Raw genomic sequence first — 15,343 nt, forward strand, 5'->3', positions numbered from 1 at the left:
TCAAAAAGAGGGTGGTTAGTCGTGTTTCTTACACAAACAACTTAGCTCCAAGTAAACGCTAAACTTCATACAGTCTTCTAGTCTAGCAGTTGCTAAATGGAGTGATCCCACCTCAACGAACAGAGGAGAAAATACCAGATGATCTGAGTCTAGTTCATTTTATCTCATTGCCCCTTTAGCTTTTTCCATGTTTTACAATATATACCATATTTTGGTAGAGCAAAATGTATAGTTCATAAATAAGTACATACATCTCTATTTGTAGGGCATGCTCAAAACTTTTTACCAATAGGGGCGCCTGGGTGGCTCAGTCGGTTGGGCGTCCGACTTCGGCCCAGGTCATAATCTCACAGTTCGTGAGTTTGAGCCCCGCGTCGGGCTCCGTACTGACAGCTTGGAGCCTGGAGCCTGCTTCGGATTCTATGTCTTCCTCTCTCTCTGCCCCTCCCCAGCTCATGCTCTCACTCTGTCTCTGTCAAAAATAGATAAACTAGGGGTGCCTGGGTGGCTCAGTCGGTTAAGCGTCCGACTTCGGCTCAGGTCATGATCTCTTGGTCCGTGAGTTCGAGTCCCGCGTCAGGCTCTGTGCTGACAGCTCAGAGCCTGGAGCCTGTTTCAGATTCTGTGTCTCCCTGTCTCTGGCCCTCCCCCATTTATGCTCTGTCTCTCTCTGTCTCAAATATAAACGTTAAAAAAAAAAAATTAAAAATAAATAAACTAAAAACAAAAACAAAAAAACCCAACTTTTTACCAATAGAAATGTGACCATTTCTGTACAGACCTGATAAAAATGTATTTGAACAGTATAAAGTAATACACAAATGTAAAATACACTTTTTTTTAACTGACCTAACATATTAGTTTCAGGTGTATGACATGATTCAATATTTGCAAATATTACAAAATGATCACCACAAGTCAACATCCATCACCACACATAATCACAATTCTTTTCCTGTGATGAGAACTTTTAAGAGGTGCAATCTTGTAAGTATGGATTCTGGGGACAATTCAAAACCAATACAGCTGACCCTTGAACAACACCGGTTTGAAATGCACAGGTCTTTTTCAATAAATATAGTGCAGTTCTATAAAATTTATTTTCTCTTCCTGAAGATAACGTTTTCTTTCCTCTAGCTTACTTTTTGTGAGAATACAGTATATGATACAAAATACATGTTAATCAACTATGTTATTGGAAGGTTAGGGTTGGGGGGGGGTAGTCAAACGTACATGCGGATCTTCACCTGCACAGCAGTCAGCATTCCTAACCCCCCACATTGTTCAAGGGTGAAATGTACTTTCAAAGTTCACCACCTCAAAATCTCATCAGCTTCCCTGGCCAGTTCTTTCAAAGTAACTTTGCAAAGCACATTCTTTCAAACCTTCCATTTACTTTACTGATTTGAAATGTACTAAACGAACATTTTTTCTGAAATTGAAGCATTCTCAAATATATTTTTAATACATATTAAAATAGGTTTTAAAAAAATTCTTAAGGAAAAAACACGTCATTTAACAGGGGCCAACTCTCAGGAAAATTAGTTCTAACCATTTTTAGTATGTCCTTGTACTAGAACTTAGTGCCGTTCAGAAAGATGAAGGTTTTCCAGAATTGTGTTAAAATACTTAGCTGAGGTACCACTAAAATAATCACATATTTATTAATGCTACAACAGGTTTTTTTAGTTTATTTATTTATTTTGAGAGAGCATGCACGCGAGAGGGGTGGGGAGAGCAGAGAACAAAGGATAGAGAATCCCAAGCAGGCTCTACACTGTCAGCACAAGCCTGATCCCATGAACCTTGAGATCATGACCTCAGCCAAAATCAAGAGTCAAACACTCAACCAACTGAGCCACTCAGGCACCCCTAGAACTCTTGTTTTTTTTTTTTTTTTTTTTTTAAGTTTCTTTATTTTTTTTAGTAATCTCTACACCCAGCATGTGGCTCGAACTCCCAACCCCAAAGATCAAGAGTCACATGCTCTTCTGACTGAGCCAGCCAGATGCCCCGATAGAATCAACTGTTCACTGAAGATCTACTTCTTTAGTAAATTCAGTAATTATGTATTTAATCTCTTGACAAAAGTACTTCAGGTCCAGGAAAACATTTTGGCTCTGATTCCTCAACTAGCTAACTCTTCTGATATTAGACACACACATTACTTATATTTTGAGAGCCAGAAATAACTTTCAAATAACTTCTAAGCATGTAGTCATTTATGAAATATTGTTTTATTGAAGTAGTTAGATGAGTTTCAAGTGTCCAACAAAGTGACCTGACAATTCTATGCATCATGCTCTGCCCTGCAAGGGTGGCCACCATCTGTCACCATACAACACTATCACAGCACCACTGACTATATCCTCTATGCTGTACCTTCCGTGCCCGTGACTTAATCACTCCGTAACTAGAGGCCTGTACTTCCGTCCCCCTTCACCCATTTTTCCCATCTCTCCGACCCCCTCCCCTCTGGCAACCATCAGTCTGTTCTCTGTATTTATGGGTCTGTTTCTGCTTTCGTGTATTCATTTGTTTTGTTTTTTAGATTCCACATATAAGTGAAATCACATGGTATTTGTCTTTGTGAAATATTTTTTGTAACTTATTCTCACTACGTTACATATGTATATATGTGTGTGTATGTATGTATATATATATATATATATACATACACACACACACACACACATATATATATACGTATAGGTACATTATGTTGTACCAAATAAAGTACACAATTATACAGCTATACACAATTATACAGTTAACTGTCCTTGTCCCTAGAAATCTCATTTCCACTCCCCAATAATAAGCAACATAAACTGTGGCAAACAAACTTATCCCCCAAAATGTTGACCATCAGAATGAAGGAAGGAGTCTATTTTGAAGTTCAAGACAGTATGATTCAGGAAAAATCAAGTGCAATACTGGAAGTAAATTCTTGAATGTACTCCCTCACCCCACATCCCCCCACAAAAAAGATGACAAAGGTTGAAAATGGAACCACAAGACCAGAGGGGTGATGTGCACAGGGCAACAGGATTATCTGGGTATGCCCATGATCTCCAGTCCAGACACGAGAAATCATCTTCCACCAAAATCCTTGCCTGCTGGACGCAGCTGACCCGCTGCATGACAATAGGCCTGACCCAATTAGGCAGCTGCTGCCCTCTTGGACTGCTGTCACCTTACCTTCTCTAACCTGAGCTATTAATGGCCTCAGGGACCTGACAGTCTGGATACACTGCTCCGTAAACTAAAAATATCCTGGCCTCTATGCTGCTGAAAGCCAGCTGGCAAGGCTATTCCCAAAGGGGGCTGGCGAGAAGACAGCTCAACAGCAGGGTTTGGACAATGGGCTTGGATTGGCGTCCTGCCTTACAATGGCTCACAAACACGCTCCAGGCCCATCCTGGCCTCGCCCGGCTTCCAGACGTGAACATTCGCAGACCTTAACATCGCTGCGCTCGTGACTAAAACCATCAGACTGAGCAAGTGGCCAACACACATTCCTCAAATTGCTACCCAGCTTACGGGCACCAGGCTGGCTCAGTCAGAAGCGCGTGCAACTCCTGATCTTGGGGTCGTGACTTCAAGCCCCATGGTGGACATGCAGATCACTTAAGGAAATAAAAACTAAAATCTAGGGGCACCTGGGTGGCTCAGTTGGTTAAGCGTCCGACTCTTGACTTCAGCTCAAGTCATGATCTCAGGGTTCGTGAGTTCGAGCCCCACACGGGCCTCTGCGCTGACAGGGCAAATCTTGCTTGGGATTCTCTCCCTTCCTCTCTCTCTGCTCCTCCCCTTTTCGCACACGCTCTCTCTCTCACACACACAATAAATAAACTTTAAAAACTAAAAGTTTAAAAAAGTAAAAATTAAAAATTGCTACCCTGCTTAGAGGATGAGAAACGGAACAACTCAGTCATGTCCACATTAAGCTGAATCATAACCACAGGAAGCACGGCGAGTGCAGAGTTCCTGTCACTAATCACTCAGCACATCCCGACCATACCTGCCCTTAAGAGCCAACTGTGCAGCTCTCACTAGCCACCGCCCTGTGTCGTCCTCCTCTCACCCGGACCAAGGGCGCACTCACACGTCCGAGGGCCAGGCTGTGTCCCGGCTCGGGGGCCTCAGACAGTCCTCTGTCCTCACGGTGCTGTGAGGACTCAATGTGTGAAAGCGCCTGGCGTCCCCTCTGACCGGCCTCACATACACAGCTGCTGTCAGCACCATCGTCGACACTGTTTTAGGGGATGAACAATAACAATGCGGCTGAGGGGTTCTGTAAAGCAGGACACACAGCACTGCCCACTGATGGCACCGTGTTAAGTGGCCTCAACACACACCAGTGCGTTTCCGTGGAGGGGTAGAAGCCCAGACCCGGCTGCGGTGGCCGACCAGCGAACGGGGAGCACCCGGAGGTACCCCCTGCATCGCCAGAGGAAGCAGAGTACGAGGAACCGCAGGGGAGGGCAAGTTGGGTGTTTAACTTGAAAAATTATTCACAAGGGCATAAAACCTTTCCTCCGGGATTCTACTCCTACGATTTTCTGCTACAGATTCAATGTGTAAGTGTTCACTGAGCCCCGACACTGAGCAGGACTGTTCTAGGTGCTGGTGTTAGGACAAACAGGGCTCTTCTCGAAGCTTACACACACACAAGTTAACATACACGCAAGGACAAAAATGTCATTCACACCGAGTTTTGATGGCAGTGCAGTTTGGATCCATATCACAATATATATACATATTTACCAGAATAAAATAGGGCTGAATTCCTCATAACCTAAGAGTCGGGAAGGCTCCTGACTAGGACAAACCCAAAGGTCAGAAAAGATTATTAAATTTAACTACATAAAAATAAATTTCAGGGCATGGCTGGCTCAGTCATTGAGAACATGTAACTCTTGATCTAAGGGTTGTGAGTTCAAGCTCCACGCTGGACTTAGGTAGGGAGGAAGGTAGGAAGGAAGGAAGGAAGAAACAAGATTAAAAAATAAATTTCAGTATGTCAAACACACACCATAAAGGCAAATAGCTAAAACAAAAACAAACAAAAAAACCTTTTCAACAAGGCTCTAAGAAATTGAGACCACCACCAAAACCCAACAGAAAAATGGGCCAAGAACATGGGTAGTTCACAGAAACATGATTGAGTCTCTCTCACACACCATGTCTTTTAAGGAAGGTGTGTTGGCTCAAACACCAAAATACACCACACGGCAAGGGCCTCCCAGTATCTCCCCTGCTGATGAGGTGCCTCGGCCCGTTTCCCTCCAGCATTCCCAAGAGTCTCCCTGCTTCCGCCCTCAACTGTGGTGTGCAGGAGTGACCCTTGTGAAATGGTTCAAAACAGGATTATTGTTCTACAATAACTCCTAGCTAATATCCAAGAGAAATGAAAACATGTCCACACAAACCCTGTACGTGAATGTTCCCAAGGAGCAGGACTCGTAACAGCCCAAAAGTGAAAACAGCCTGGATGTCCAACTGATGGACAGAAAAGACCAGACCAGGCTAAGGAAGGGTCACTGATTGGAGGAGACACAGCAACTAAATGCAGCGTGGGGTTCTGGAACAGAAAAAGGACGTAGCAGGAAAAACTGGTGATATCCAAATAGTATCGGACTGATGTTCATTTCTCAGCTTTGAGAACTGTGCCACGGTACAGTCATCCCCCCAACATTAGAAGGTGGGCAAAGGGTCTATGGGAGCCCTTGGCACTCTTTTCACAACTTTTCTCCAAGTCCGATCATTTCAGAGTAAAAGTTAAAAAGCAAAACAGTGATCCAGTCTGAGATTTTTTTAAAAAAACGCCCCAGGGTGGGGTGAGGAGCCGAAGATGGTGTAGGCCTGAGGAAAAACATAAAACAAGATGAGCAAAGAGCGGAGCTTTACTGAAGACGGGTGATGGAGACATGCATATATAGCTACTCTATTTCTGTGTATATCTGAATGTTCCAATAAAGCTTTAAAAAAAAAAATGGTCCTTGAAAAAAGTAAATCACATTAAGTCACATCTCAGCGAACCATCTCCCATTTCACGCAGAGTACAAGCCAAAGTTCTTGTAAAGGCAGGAGCCACCGCCCTATAATCCCCTCTCCCCAGTTTGTTATCGTGATCACAGAACAACAGAATTAAGAAGAGACACTCAGAGGGGCATCTGGCTGGTTCGGTCAGAAGAGCATGTTACTCTTGATCTCTGGGTCATGAGTTCAAGCCCCATGTGGGGTGCAAAGATCACTTAAGTAACAAACTTAAAAAGAAAAAAATAAACTTTTATGACAACTTAACATTGACACGATATCCAAGGATGTGATCATTTTTCTAGCAATCACTTTAAAAATTGTAAAATATATATTAAATTTATCATTTTAACCACTTCTGAGAGTAGTTCAGTGGCATGGAGGACATCCGCACTGTTGTGAAACCATGACAACCATCCGCTTCCCGAACTTTTTCATCTTCCCAAACTGAAAATCTGTCTCCATTAGACAATTCCCCATTCCTCCCTCCCACCAACCCCTGGCAAATGCCATTCTACTTTCTGTCCCTAGGAATTTGACTTCGCTAGAGACCTCATGTAAGTGTCCTTTTGTGTCTGACATTTCATTTAATAATAATGGCTCAAGGTTCATCCAACTTATAGCAGGTATCAGAACTTTATTCCCTTTAAAAGCTGAATAATATTCCATTGTACAGACACAATCTGGTTTATCCACTCATCGGTGATGGACACTTGGGTTACGTCTACCTTTTGGCTCCTGTGAGTAGTGCTGCTGTGAACCATGGAGTACAGGTGTCTAAGTCCTTGCTTTCAAATCTTCTGGGTACATCCACAAAAGTGGAATTTGCATCATATAGTGATTCTATGTTGACCTTTTTGAGGAACCACCAAGCTTTCCCACAGCAACTGCACCACTTTACATTCCTACCAACAGTGCACTAGGGTTCTAATCTCTCCACATCTTAGCCAGTATTTGTTTTTTTCCTTTTTAAAACTTTATTATAGCCATCCTAATGGATGTTAAGTGGTACTCTCATTGTGGTTTTGATGTGCATTCCCCTAAAGACTAATTTTCCCCCCAGCATTGGCTTTCACTGCCTCCCTGGCAGAGAGGAGGCATCCTGAGGGGGTGAGGGGGGCGGGGCGCGGCTGGGACAGGGAAGTATTTCTCAGTCTGTGAGGACTGTGACTCATATGTGTACCTGGGGCCATGAGTGGAGGCTCTTGGAAGCTTGGCGTGGGGGTTCCCAAGTCTGGGTTGGGAAACTCTGCCAGTAAGAAATGAGCGGTCCCTCACCCATCAGGTCTGTGATGGCCTCTGGGGTAGGAATGGTTCAAAGGGGCTGCAGGTGTCTCAGAGAGAGAAGCTGACCCCCCCCCCCCCCGGCCACCTGCAAGGCCGGGGCAAGGAACAGGGCATGGCCAACGGGGCCATCACTTTTCTTATCAGATAAATATGATTTGCATCTTCTCCCATTCTGTAAGTTGTCCTTTTCACGCTTGATAGTGTCCTTTCACAAACAAAATTTTAAGTTTAATCTTAAAGGAGTCCAATTTATCTACTTTTTCTTTTGTTGCCTGTGCTTTGAGGAAGACTTTCCCCTATGTTTTCTTCTAAGAGCTCTTCAGGGGGTGCCTGGGTGGCTTAGCGGATTAAGCATCCAACTTTGGCTCAGGTCATGATCGCGAAGTTCATGAGTTTGAGCCCTGCATCTGGCTCTGCGCTGACAATGTGGAGCCTGGAGCCTACTCCGGATTCTGTGTGTCTCTCTCTCTCAAAAATAAACATTAAGAGCTTTTCAGTTTTAGCTTATGTGTTTAGGTCTTTGATCCATTTTCAGTGAATTTTTATATACAGACTAAGGTAAGAGTTCAACTTCATTCTTTTCCATGGGAAAGCAATTCATTTTTATTGGTCTTTACAAAGCTATCAGAAGGTACTATGGTCTGAATGTTTGTATCCCCCCAAGATTCATATGCTGAAACCCTAACCCCCAAAGATGATGGTATTAGGAGGCGAAACCTCTGGGAAGTGTGTAGGTCATGAAAGGAGAGCCTTCATGAATGGGATCAGTGTTCTTACAAAGTGGCCCCAGAGAGAACCCCAGGCCTGACCAGGAGAGGACAAGCGAGAAGACACAGGCTTATGAGCCAGGAGGGGTCTCACAAGGGCATGGCCATGCTGGTGCCTTGGTCTCGGACTTCTGGGTGTCCAAAACTGGGAGAAATAAATGGTTGTTGTTTGTAAGCCACGCTGTCTGTAGAGGCAAAGAAACACTGGTCCTTCTCCACAGGTCATTTGAGAAGCAATGCTCAGGCTCCCTCCTGACTTGGGGCCGCTCCTCCCAGTTTGCCACTGACCAACACATTTATGAAAAAATGGGGTCTTATTTGTTTGTTTTTGAGAGAGAGAGAGAGAGAGAGAGAGAGAGCGAGCGTGCGCATGCGCACACATACAAGGGAGAGCCAGAGCCCAAAGAGGGGAGGGGCAGAGAAAGAGAGAGAGGGAAAGAATCTCAAGCAGGCTCCATGCCCGGTGTGGAAACCGACAGGGGGCTCAATCTCACAACCCTGGGATCATAACCTGAGATGAAACCAAGAGTAGAGGCTCAACTGGGTGTTACATGTAAGTGATGAATCACTGAATTCTACTCCTGAAACCCTTATTACACTATATGTTAACTTGAATTTAAATAAAATTAAAAAAACAAAAGAGAGAGAGAGTCTCAACCAACTGGGCCACCAGGCATCCTGAAAAAAATGCTTTAACTTTTTTTTTTTAAGTTTATTTATTTATTTTGAGAGAAAGAGAGATAAACCATGTGAGCAGGGGAAGGACAAAGAGAGAGAGTCCCAAGCAGGCTCCACACTGTCAGTCTAGAGCCCGATGTGGGGCTTGAACTCACAAACCATGAGATTATGACCCGAGCCGAAATCAAGAGTCAGATGTTCAACTGACTGAGCCACCTAGGCGTCCCAAAAAAATGGTTTTTACCTTACTTTTCTTCACTTTATATGTGGTTGGTATCTTTTAACATTAGTACATATAGATCTAACACATACACTTTAATATCTGCTTGAACCGTTATAGGACTTTGTGTGAGACTTAAAAATAACTTGATTCAAGGATACAGGTTTTCACTATACTGTTTTTTCAATGTATTCAATGTACAACCTATTTTATATAGGTTTCAAAGTTTTTTAAACCTATTTCAACCTATTTACATAGGTTACAAATTTTTCAAAAGTTTATAAGAAACAGACCATGATTCAAGCATTCATTTGAATTGCATAGTATTTTTGTTTCCTGCATGTTTGGCATTTCTCATCTCAAAGTATATAGTTGTTCCTTATTTCAGGAGCTGGAACAAATTCCTAACTGAGTTGATGATTTTGACTTGGCCTCTTAAGATTTCACAAAGCTTTTAAGTTTATACAACGTTTTCTTAATATTCTATCATTTCCTACCAATCAAGCAACAGAATAAGGCTCCTTTCAAGCTGCACTTGACCCTGCAAGGAAGATCCTGGGATCTTTACTTTTTTAAATTGTTCAGACACAAAATCATCTAGTCAGAGTCAAAGCCGAAGTCCTTTCAATGCCCCTAAACCTCTCTGTCCAAGTCTCCTGGCACCTGCTTCACACACCAGCCTCCTGCTGTTCTAGAACACACAGGGCTTGCACCAGCTGTAGGGCCTTCTCTGCCCCACAAGAGTATACAAGATACTCTTCTAACCTAGACATCTCCCTGTCTGCACGGCTACAGCCCTCACTGCCTTCAAGGTTTTGCTCAAATGCCACCTAATCAATGAAACCCACCCCTCTATTTAGAACAGGAACCAGCTCCCCCACCCCACCTACACTCCACACTCCAGAATTCTTTTACCTGATTGGAATAAATGAGTACAGATTTTCAAGTGATAGGCAAACAGGAAAACACGGAGCTGTGGATTTAGAAAGTTCATCAGAAGGGAGACTATGACAGAGCAATTAGGAGCAGCCCAGGAGAGGGGCCGCACAGAGAGGAGCCAGAGGAAGCTTCCCTGGGCTTGCTCAGCACAGGGCAACGTGGCTGACGTGAAGGAAGACCATGATATTGCTCAGTGTGACAGCTGTCATCCACCTTCACCAGGTCTTTTCTCTCACCTTTTTGAGGCCTTTTTAATGGTTCTAAGAATCTGGCGACCAGGGCCTAAGATACTCAATTCTTCCCATGGGCGGCAGAACTGCAAAGTTGGAGGCATAACTTGTTACGAAGGTTCTCAGCACAATCTATCATCTTGCTTTTACTACATTTAGTGTTCCGGATGGATTCTTAATTTTCCACAGCCTTGTATTTCAGATTCTGTATAAATAAGCAGGATGCTAAGGACTCTAGCAGATTAAGGCTTGCTTGCAAACAATATTTTAAAATCATAACCCTTCTCAGTTTACAAAACCCTTTTGCATCTATTTAATCATCTTTCACGTTAAACAGATGTCAACCTCCTGAGAATGTGTCGCTGCCCCACAAACAAATGATGTGGGGGTCCTAAGTAACCAAGTGGGAATTAGCATCCTTTACTCCAGCGCCCCTGTAACGGAGAGGATGGGTACAGGGTGTTCTGAGTAAAAAGGCGTCAATGACCTGCGGCTGTCCTCTTGCTCAGATTCTATTTCCCACGGCACTTCCCTTTACAAGAGGCAGGAATCATTAAACCCTTAAATCAGGTAAGTTAGTAATTGTCCACAAATGAACAGAAACTCTAAACCTACAGGGGCATTTAAAGCAGCAGCTGTGGGGCGCCTGACTCAGTTGGGGGCCCAACTTCAACTCAGCTCAGGGTCTCATGGTTGGGGGTTCGAGACCTACATTGGGCTCTGTGTTGACAGCTCAGTGCCTGGAACCTGCTTCGGATAATGTGTCTCCCTCTCTCCCTTCCCCCTCCCCCACTCATGGCCGGTCGGTCTCTCTCTCAAAAATAAATGTTAAAAAAATAAATAAAATAAAGCAGCAGATGTGACTATCACAGGAAAGAAAAAGTTCCCCCACCTCCACCGTCTCCGTCTCCCCCTCAGCACATGCTGGCTGCTGCAGCACTTGATCAAGCCCAGGAGCAAACCTAAAATCCTGACGCAGTTCTCAGTGGACCCGGTGACCACTTTGTGCCTCCCTCGCCCCCACTCACTCCTGAACTGAACAAGCCCGCACTCTACTCCCACAGCTCAGCTCCCGGAATTCTCTACCGCCACGCTGCACCTGGACTATTAACTGGCACCAAATCACCCATTCTGGGCTTTGGGGACTGGTGCATGTTGAGCTCTTGTGAGTGCCCAAACCACTCCAAATAAAGCTCCCTTCCCTCCTCTTATATGCATCTACCCTCAATCCCAGCAGTGCAGATTCCTTGTTATGAAATTTGTACTTGAGTAACAGTTCCAGAGATTCTCAAACAACTACCAACCAGTGAGATTTGGAAACCCTAAGCATGATGTTAGAAATGGAATTCTTTAAGAAAAAAAGAAATGCTATTTAGAAATGGAATTCTTTATTCCTTACTACTTAAACAGGCAAGCCTTCAATACCCTTGCAATGAAGAGAGCAGTGCAAAATCATACAGATAGGATGATCACACAAGTCCTCTCTGAAATCAGAGCTGAAGTGTGAAACTGTATCAGCATTCAAAGAACCAAAGGAAGAACAGCCTGTGCAAATGGCCAGGAGCAGAAGAGTACGAAGAGTAGGGAAGAGTGTGAGAGAGAATAGTAAACAAGGAGAAACTCAAGTGCGAAGTTAAGAGAGGTAGGCAAAAGCCAGATCTGCAGGATAAAAATGCATGAACTACATTGTGCACCATGAGAAGTTTTGTTCTGTTGTTTTGTGGGAAATGGCATCTATGTTTAAAAAAAAAAAAAAAAAAAAAAAAAAAAGACTTGTCTACTGCCTGGTGAAAAATAGATGGTCCAGGTGAGTGATTATGGTACTTTGGACTAGGGGGTGGTCATAAATAGGTAACTGGACATATGACAAAGGTGATTTTTATTATTTTAGAGAGAATCAGAGTGTGTGTGGGGATGAAGAGGGGAGAGAGGGAGAGAGGGGGAGAGAGGGGGAGAGGGGGGGAGGGGGGGGGAGGGGGGGGGAGGGGGGGGCAGGGGGGGGCAGGGGGAGACAGGGGGAGAGAGGGGGAGAGAGAATCTTAAGCAGGCTCCATGCTTAGCATGGAGCCTGACATGGGGCTCAATCCCACGACCCTGGGATCATGACCTGAGCCAAAATCAAGAGTTGGATGCTCAACCGACTGAGCCACTCAGGCGCCCCTTTTTAATATTTACTATTTTTTTAAGTTCTTGTAATTGTATATATAACTGCAAAGCATTAATGCAGTTCTAGACTAAAGGTTCCAAAGCAGGAACTTGGGGGTCAAATATAGCCTGAAGCCATGTTTTGTTTTGGCCAAAGTTGACTTTTTTTTAAACTTGAGCTAATCTGGTATCAAAAAAAATCACTATTTCCAATTTCTCTTGGAAATCACTAGATCTGGCAAACAACAGTTGGCTGGTGGCAACTGGCTAGAGCACAGGCTTTCTGGTTTACCCCAGTCCCCACACCCAGCACACTTGACTCGTTCATACCACCTGCTGGAAAGATCTTCCGGTCTGGTACCTTAGTTTAAGGATGCCACAAGCCCTCATTCACATAAAAATATCCCAATTTGGATCTTGAAGTAGATATGCAGGTTCATCTCATCTCACCTCAACACAATTTTGATCAAGAACTGGTTTTAAGTAGCCTACCATCACCAGTGATAGGCACCCAGAACCTAAAGGTCCAGGCACAGAGATAATTCCGTTCTGATAGAACCAAACCAGGGTGAGGAACAACACCCACACGGTCTCAACGCGCCTGGTCCTACCACTCAGGCTTCCTCATTTTGCACACCAGGAAGCAACACAAGTACTGTCAGACTGTAAACTCCAGGAGGGCAGGAACCTGTGCCTCCTCCATCAAAGCCTGAGCCAGGCACCCCAAGCTGTGTAAACGGAATCCAACAGGAGTTTGGTATTTAGCCATCTATGACACACCTGTAAAGGAATACTTCTCAATCTGACAACTTTCCATCCCACTAGCAAAAAACATCGCTAATTCAAGGGATGTAAAACTGTCATTTATAGCAAAAGTGATCTCCAGGGTTCCGACTGTGTGTCTACCATTTCACATCCGAGTGGTTTTGGGACTCTGAAACGTTTTGCGTCTCTGCCTCTTCCACTTAATAATGTTCCCTCTTCACCCTCACCCCACCTCCACTCCGACCAGGAGAGAGAAAATACACGTATCAAAACATCAACTAATCCTTTTAAGTTTCACAAACAATCTTCTGAAAAGCTTTGTCAAGTTTGGTAACTAGCAGACTCAACCACAACCCCATCTCGCAAACCTAACCTTTTGCAACCTTCTGGGCACAATTTCCTCTCCCGGGCCTTTCCACCGGTGCCAGCATCCACCATCCCCGCGGACCCCACGCCCCAGCTGTAGGCCCTCAGCCAGGGCAAGCCGCTCCACCCCGCCCGCAGCCTCCTTTGCAGAGGGAACAACAATAACCTCCGAGGATTTTTCTCCCGTGGGGTGCAGGAGAAATGCACGGTGGTTGGCGTACACTCAGCATCCAGCTTGGCAGCTCCCGTCAGCATCCTCGCCGTCCGGGGCGGGGAGGGGAGGGCGGCGCGGGCGGTCCCGCGCTCGGGAGGGTCACGGGAGGGGACCAGGCGAGCGCGGCTCACTCACCTGCAGGCGGACGTTGAGCATCATGGAAGCCACGATGTAGAGGTAGGGGAAGTTGATGCGCAGCCGCCAGGCCAGGTCGAAGAAGATGAGCAGCGTGCGGGTCAGCCCCTTGCAAAAGACCCCATAGGAGCGGGCGGCGGCCGAGCGCGAGAGGCGGACAGCCAGGCCCGACAGAGCCGCCGCCATATAGACCGGCGCCCGCCGCCCGCCCGCCGCGCACCGACCGGCCGCAGACTCGGGCCGCCCGGCGCTCCGAAGCCCGCCCGCCCTCTCGGCGCCGCGTCGCCCCCGGGCCTCCGCCCGGGCCGCTGGGCCGCGCTCGGCGCGCTGAGGGAGCGAGGGAGGCGGCGGCGACGCCAGGGGCGGGCGGGCGGCGGGGAGCGGAGTCCACGCGTCACACTCGGGGAAGCTCCTTCGCGAGCCGCCGCCTGGTCCCAGCCGGGCCGCGCGGCCTGACGTCACAATGCCCGCGCCGCGCCTGCGCACCTCTGCCCCGCCCCCTACCCCGCCCCTTGTCACCTTCCGCAGGTGAGACGCGCATGCGTGGGCCAGGAGCGGCTGGATGCTCCCCCAGAGAGGCTGAAGCGTTGTCTCCGTCTGCCCCCTAAAGGTAAGTAGGAAAATTAAAATACACGAGAAGGTGAACAGTGAATTTTAAAGGGTTGTACAGTGTCAGTGTTCTGAGTCCTGCGGAACTGTACACTTAAAAATTGTTAAAATAGTAAGTTTTATGTAATGCATGTCTAACCGCAATTGTAAAAAGGGCCTGAGGGGCAGAACATGCTCCCCGCTTAGATTGTTTCAGGACTCCAGCCATTGTTGTTCAACGTCAACTGATGTAAAATTTAATCTTTTTTTCTTGTTTTAAATGTTTATTTATTTATTTTGAGAGAGAGTGGGGGGAGGGGCAGAGAGAGAGGGAGACCGAGAATCCCAAGCAGACTCCACGCTGCCAGCACAGAGCCCATCGTGGAGCTCCATCTCGCCAACCGTGAGATCATGACCTGAACCGAAATTAAGAGTCGGATGCCCTGAGCCACCCAGGAGCCCTTAAAATTTAATCTATAGGGGCGCCTCGGTGGCTCGGTCGGATAAGCGTCTCACTTCGGCTCAGGTCATGATCTCAGGGTTTGTGGGTTCGCACCCTGCATCTGGGTGTGTGCTGATAGCTCGGAGTCAGCTTCGGATTCTGTGTCTTCCTCTTTCTCGGTCGGATTCTGTGTCTTCCTCTCTCCTCAGCTCCTCCCTTGCTTGCACTCTCTCTCTCTCTCTCTCTCTCTCTCTCTCTCTGGAAAATAAATAAACATTATTTTTTTTTAATTTTGATCTTTAATAATTATAATATGAATTAAGCCCCTAATGTAAAAAAGTAAAAATATTGAAACTTACAAAACTTCTAGTATTCTGGTTCAGGGTGTTTTGTTTTCTTGACAGTGAGTTTTTACATTCATACTTCAGCATATAGGCTTCTATCAAAGATTTTCATGGTGTGAAGGTAGATGCTTTATTTCTAGTTTCAGACAAAGTATTTCATGTCATTACTTCTTGCTACCAATGA

General features: G+C 45.6%; 2 protein-coding genes across 4 annotated transcripts in view; both read right to left on the reverse strand.

Moving 5' to 3' along the window:
• CYTH3 (cytohesin 3) overlaps positions 1-13,809 on the reverse strand; it is a 175,931-nt gene extending 162,122 nt beyond the window's left edge. Inside the window, exon 1 of the mRNA XM_049638931.1 lies at positions 13,786-13,809. The gene's annotated coding sequence lies outside the window, so the exon portion shown is untranslated. The remainder of the gene's footprint in view (positions 1-13,785) is intronic.
• The window catches only part of LOC125928295 (small integral membrane protein 10-like protein 2A), a 64,963-nt gene extending 50,907 nt beyond the window's left edge, over positions 1-14,056 (reverse strand). For all 3 annotated transcript variants that reach the window (XM_049638939.1, XM_049638940.1, XM_049638941.1), the window contains exon 1: positions 13,786-14,056. In XM_049638939.1, the coding sequence (XP_049494896.1) occupies positions 13,786-13,971 (186 nt within the window). In that variant the 5' untranslated portion in view covers positions 13,972-14,056. The remainder of the gene's footprint in view (positions 1-13,785) is intronic.
• Positions 14,057-15,343: the final 1,287 nt, after the last annotated feature.

The sequence above is a fragment of the Panthera uncia genome, chromosome E3 (genome assembly GCF_023721935.1).
Source record: "Panthera uncia isolate 11264 chromosome E3, Puncia_PCG_1.0, whole genome shotgun sequence".
In the NCBI taxonomy this organism is placed as follows: Eukaryota; Metazoa; Chordata; class Mammalia; order Carnivora; family Felidae; genus Panthera; species Panthera uncia.